This window comes from Sinocyclocheilus anshuiensis, unplaced genomic scaffold (assembly GCF_001515605.1).
Source record: "Sinocyclocheilus anshuiensis isolate Anshui unplaced genomic scaffold, SAMN03320099.WGS_v1.1 scaffold29, whole genome shotgun sequence".
NCBI classification, from domain to species: Eukaryota; Metazoa; Chordata; class Actinopteri; order Cypriniformes; family Cyprinidae; genus Sinocyclocheilus; species Sinocyclocheilus anshuiensis.
The window spans coordinates 649528-656043 of NW_015539835.1; the positions used below are offsets into that span (position 1 = coordinate 649528).

Genomic DNA, 6516 nt, shown 5'->3' on the forward strand with positions numbered 1-6516 from the left:
CAAGATCCACATTTTAGCTACATTATGATTTCCAAGCATTAAAGGGGTCATATGATGTTGCTAAAAAGAACATTATTTTGTGTATTTGGTGTGATGAAATGTGTTTATGCGGTTTAAGGTTAAAAAAAAGACATTATTTTCCACATACTGTACATTATTGTTTCTCCTCTATGCCCCACCTTTTTTTACAAAGCTCATCGGTCTAAAAAGCGAGGTGTGCTCTGATTGGCTGAATACCTCAAGCGTGTGACGGAAATGTTACGCCCCTTACCATATTGTGAATTGGTTACAGCTGTGTGCAATCAGTGCAATGGATGATGGGAAATGTAGTCCAGGGCATAGTGTAACAGTCTGTGTAGTGTGAGAGTCCATGTAGTGAGCGGGTGACCTCTGGTGGTGAGGGAACGGAAGTTCATAGACCGGTTTCATGACACTGGCATCCAGTGGGACATAATTACGGATTATAATGATTTATGCTGTATTTTTACGCTTCGCATCGTGCCGCGTAAACATAAAACCATGTCTGCATTTGTGATCGGAGAAATGACAAACAGCAACTTTACAGATCTTCTTTATGCACCAAGAGCTTGTAACACTTCAAAGAGAAAGGAAAAATTGAAATCGCATCATATGACCCCTTTAAGATAACAGCTATTGTTTAATTTCTAATGGTTATCGCAGCTAAAATATTGCTCTAGAAACACCCCACGTGTGGAAATTATGCAACTCCACTATGACCGACTGGCGCGGGCGCAACCAGGCACGTCCAGCCGTTTGGCATATACAGTTGTATAAGATTATACATATTAACTAGAGAGGCGGGGCCTGAAAGGGGGACCGGCGCTGACGAAACCCAGAAGGCGTGGCTTGCATTCTGGCGTTCCTGCCATTGAGAGTATTCAGTGTGTGCAGTGAGTCGGGCGGAGTCGGCTTTACTGTCGGGAAACGAGCTCGATCATTAAGTTAAAGTATTTAAAAACGCCAATTTAAAGTGTTGTAATTTATCCTACAACTGGATGTTACTTCCCCGAAAACGCGTCGTATAAGGTGTGTTTTATAGCGGGTGTGGTCGGGGAATTTGCTGGAGAGCTGCGTAAACTGGAGTTTACGGGAAGCGAAGGAGATTTTCTCGGCCCTGGCTTTCATGAACGGGGCCCCTTACAACTTACTGAAGTTCGCAGATATACTTCAGTTTCTCTCTGTTTTCACCATTCCCCGGTAAGTATGCATGTTTTATGAAATATATCAAATGCATTTAGGATTGGTATGTATTGTAATGTTGATATTAGGGGAGGTTTAGCGGGACCGCTTTTACTGTGTCGATTGTTCCAGTAACGTACAGCGTGTCCCAACTGCATTCTATTACAGGCTCTCTGCTTACTTTACGTTGACACTGGAGATTTATTTTCTACCGCCACTGTGCGTCGTAATTGAAGTTGTACTCTTTCTAAGATTATTTTGCGTATACGTTTATATGTTTTGCTCTAATAATCATCTGTTAAATTATTTAAGGTTAACGTTAGCAAATATGCTAAACCCGACCACGCAAGATTAATGTAAATCTATATAATTTTAATGCATCAATGGTGTGTGATTTGTATCTGATTTGGTTGTGGTGTTCAGTCTTAATAGTGCACTTTAAAACTATGTAGTTGCACTTTAATTGCATTTGTATTTATTTACTTCACACTGGGTTAGTTTATGCTTAGCTAAATTGTTTACGTTCTATCTTAATGTAGGGCCCATTAAGCGTAATCTGTTACATGAAACTCAATCGGGAGTTTTTGCTCGGTCAGCTTTGCGACTCTTTGGAGTTTCTTCTGCGCCATTTGTTCTTTTATTCGCACTTGTCCACACAGTGTGTTATGTATCTACATTTGTGTGTTGTTTTATCCTTTTGACGCTTTCTCAGTCGGCTTGACAGTTTTTAGGCATATGGTGTTTACAGTTTTTAAAGAAGTTTATTGTTTCATGACTGAGAAAGAAAAATAGTCATGCCATAAATTTTGCTAAAAAAATTATAAAAACACCAAGCATTTACTCTAAAGCTGCAGCAAATGTATAGCCTGTTGTTGTTTATACTATTAAGCTACTACAACAATTACATCAATAAACAGCTGCACACTTTTTAGTTTTTTGTGTTTGTTTTTATTTGAGCACATAATGTGTAACAAGTAGATTTACAGTGTTTTTCCAATGGAAGTCGTGTCTGTGTGTAGTTGAAGTGCTTTTTGTATGGCGTGTGTAAAAGGGCTTCTCTTCTGTGTTGCAGGTTCGAGTTACTCTGTGAGATTCACAGGATAAGGCCTTACACAGATGGGAAGAGTGTGTATAAAGCACCTTGAAGGTGCACCCAATCATTGGACTATTAGTTTCACATAATCCACTCAGTCTTTGGGGAGGGGGGGGAGAATAATAATTTTTTGACTCTTGCCTCTCATCCAAATATTGGTTCAAAGAACCTTTGTGAGCAATCATTATAATTTTTGTGACACCAAAAGTTTGAGACGACACCATCAAAATGAGTGCAGAAGGATATCAGTACAGAGCACTGTATAACTATAAGAAAGAGAGGGAGGAGGATATTGACCTGCATGTAGGGGACATTCTTACAGTCAATAAAGGTGCACTAGTTTCAGTTGGTTACACTGAGGGGATGGAGGAGAGACCAGATGAAATCGGATGGCTGCCTGGCTTTAATGAAAGCACTCAGGAAAAGGGGGACTTTCCTGGTACGTACGTGGAGTTCATCGGCAAGAAAAAGATTTCACCACCAACTCCCAAACCAAGGCCCCCAAGGCCTCTACCGGTGGCCCCTGGGTCCGCAATGCCAGACTCGGACTCTGAGCAAAGTGAGTGAGCTATTTATTTATTTCTTTTTTTCCATGAATGTTATTTTCAGCCTTTTTGCCACATTGAGGCATCAGGAAATTTTGCTAACTGGACTCAAACCTGCATTGGCTGCCCAAGTACTGCAGCTTGATGCACTATGATGCGAATAAGCCGGTGAATTCAAAATACTTATGTCTCAAACCCTCTACCTGTCTACCATTTAAAGCTGCTGTTTAGATAGTTGCTCACAGAAGCTGTATATAGTTAACCTTTAGATTAATATTTGGTCACCAGAGTTGCTTGGTTTCGTTGGATCTCAGGGTGCATAATTTTAACGAACGCTCTTTCCTCTTAACTAGATCCATTCATGCTGATGCCAAACCCACGTGCCTCTCTCAAAATACCCACTCGCCACTTATTCCATTTTCGTAACTAGTGACCAGATTTTACACCACCATTTCATCAAGAGATTGGATTTATAGCTGCAGCACACAAATGTCCCCTGAATATTTAAGGCTGTTTAAGGTTTTCACTGGGGTATGGTTCATAATTGCAAACATGGCAGGAAGCCCAGATCTGGATGAAGGCCTGCACACAGTAGTTTGTAATTGTCTGGCGTGGCTGCATCTTTCACACAGCCGCAGTATGAGCATTTAGAGCCCCCTATGGCTCCTTTAACATATCACTCAAAACTCTCTTATTCTGCAGTTTTGGTCTGCGCTGTCTTTTGTGCCAGCTGTGACATTTCTTTTCAAGTGATGTGACCAGCAACTTCTAAAAAGGCTTGATCTGTATATTTATTGTACATGATACAATACAGATTCTAAGGGCACTTTCACGCATGAGCTTCTGGGGACCCAAATCCATTTGACGAGTTTCCATTTGATTCATCTGAGTTTGGTTTGTGTGGAAATGTTTGTCAACAGTCAGTATCTTTGCTCTTCTGTTTGGTGATGCTAATGGCACAGAAAGCAGTTGAGATTTAAACAAAGTGTATTAAATTGAACCCATACACAGCCAGTATTCTTATAACTTTTTTTTTCCTTAGCGATGTGTTTTTCAGGTTATCAGGTTATGGAACATAGTCATTGCTGTTGAAAAGCAGTCAAACTTGTGTGCTACTTCCTTGTCATATGTGGTTTGATGCATAAAAACACGAGCACATACATCTTTGGCAAGAGCTATTTTTGTTTGATGTAACCCAACTAAATGCTTAAGCAGCATAACTGTGGCTAAAGTGACACTATGGTCTCTTTCTGTTCTGAATGATTAGTCCGATTAATGTCCATTTTAACGGAAGGGAGAGGAGTGGAGAATGGAGTTTTGCAGAATGTTAACCAGAAGCAGATCTGGATGATGGCCAGAACTCATAGCATTATTCTTCTCACACTCTAGACACAGAACTCAAACCCTGATCCTCCACACCACCACTAAAACCACAAAAAATTCCAGCTCTCAAACCTAAGCACTTTTGACCTGGCAGTGATAATTCAAATGACTGAAATCTGAGGTTGATTTACACTGTATACGTTTAGGAAGATTATTTTAGTCTTGCTAGAAATTCTCTGGTTTTTCTTCCTCATTTGAATGACTATCTTATGATTTTTTTTCTTTTTTCTTGAATTTCCCATAGTTGGTTTATTTGCATAACTCTTGCGTAAAGAATCAATGCAGAGAGAAGTGAAATGCCAGAAAATTATTCTCATATTGATGCTTGAGGTGTTTTGTCATTATGACAAATGTTATTCCTGGTAGGGCTGGGCGATATGGCCAAAAACTCATATCTCTGTATTTTTTTGGCTGAAATGCGATATACAGTATATATCTCGGTATTCTCTACATTTTCTATTTGGATTTTTTTCTATCTATTTATATATATATTATATATTTTTTAACATCCTGCCCAATTTTGTCCAATAAAACAATGTTTATTTTAAAGGCAATGAAGGCAAATATAGTGAAAGTAGGCTATGCTATCCATTATTTATAAAAAAGGGGATAAAATGACTAGTGGTCGACCGATATGTGTTTTTTGACAGCCGATACCGATGCCGATATCTTGGAAAGCAGGGTGGCCGATGGCCGATATAAAGCCGACATCATTTTATTTATTTTAATTCATATTTAAGAAATTTGAAATAATTTGAAAATGGATTAAAAAATAGACGTGTCAAATAAACATACTTATACTCTAGAAGACAAAGTATTTTTCACAAATAAATAAATATTTAGTAAAAATATAATTAAAAAGGAAGTAAACACTGTAACCAACAGGGCACTCAGTATTCTGGGAAGTTTGTGTGCATTGGGAATCATGTTTTTTCAAATAAAGCCAAGGTAACACTCATTTTACATACAGCACTAGGGATGGCCGATATGGGCTTTAAAATATATCACGATAATTTCTGATATTTATTGCGATAACGATATCAATGACGATAATTTAGGGAATCCTGTTTCTTTAGAGCAGTTGTCACCAACCCTTTTAGGCCCAAGATCCCTGACCTCAGCCTTTATGAAAGACAAGATCTACCTATTGAAGAATTGATAGAAAAAGACATCCCAGATTGTACTTCAAATTTGAGGCCTTTTACTTATTTTAATTAGTGATGCGCCGATTCAGATTTTCTTTTTTCTTTTTTTTTACTAGCAAATTGGATTCTGATACTGATACTGATTTTTAAGCAAATTTATTTATTGGCTATTGGCTATATAACAAACAAACTGGCTTTAAACAAAAATATCTAGCCATTTGAAATTAGAGGCAACCACTGCATTTTAATCATGATCTGCACGGGCAGTTGTTTTAGTATTATAATGTTTGCCTTTCTGTTACTAATAATATTAAAGCAATCGTTATAATACTTTTTTGTATACATTTTAATTCCTTTGTTTAACAGTTCTATCTAAATACTAGATAGACTTCTATCCGTATTAGACAGAACTGAATGACAACGGCGAACAAGAGGGAGAATGTAAGCACTGTGTGCTCAGGCGCTGCCGCAGCAGTTCACACAGTCAAAATAAAAGTCCTGCCTCGAACACATCGGCCAAACAGAAAAACTTATCGGCGATGCCGATATTTGAAAAATGCCGATATTTCGGTCGGCCACTAAAAATACATATGACACAATTATTGCACTCTTATTCTATTGCGCTCCGTCTGTTTGGCGCGCATGCGTGTGGCGGCGCTCGTTCACTTTGTGAACTTTAGCGGAGAATCACATGCAAACGGCTCCTGACAGCAAAATGGAAATATTTCCATGACTTCCTAACATTTACAGATGGAGAATATAACCTGTGAAATGTAAGTTATGCACTGAGGAAAACAGCACATCTCAAACACATTAAACTGCGCATGCAGCCTCTCTGTCAGCAGCACATGTGTCTGTCAGAGCATCTGACGGGCGAGCCGCTTTAAACTGTACGTGTTAACTATATCTTACCTGTTATTTTAAAGCCCTTAATATAAAGCATGTCTCATGTTTAGGACAAACTGGATTATGCACTTTCCCCGCAGTAGCTCACTCTGTGTCCTCTTCTATCAGATGCATTCGTATACTGTATATAGATATAGGCGGTATTGCCTCATACCATACGCCTATTAAAAATATATCGATATATCAAACAAACTCGATATACTGCCCAGCCATATATATATATATATATATATATATATATATA

General features: G+C 38.5%; 1 protein-coding gene across 1 annotated transcript in view; it reads left to right on the top strand.

Moving 5' to 3' along the window:
- Positions 1-894: 894 nt before the first annotated feature.
- The window catches only part of LOC107684350 (phosphatidylinositol 3-kinase regulatory subunit alpha-like), a 26563-nt gene continuing 20941 nt past the window's right edge, over positions 895-6516 (top strand). The window contains exons 1-2 of the mRNA XM_016480597.1: positions 895-1218; positions 2273-2852. Of these exons, the coding sequence (XP_016336083.1) occupies positions 2522-2852 (331 nt within the window). The 5' untranslated portion in view covers positions 895-1218; positions 2273-2521. The remainder of the gene's footprint in view (positions 1219-2272; positions 2853-6516) is intronic.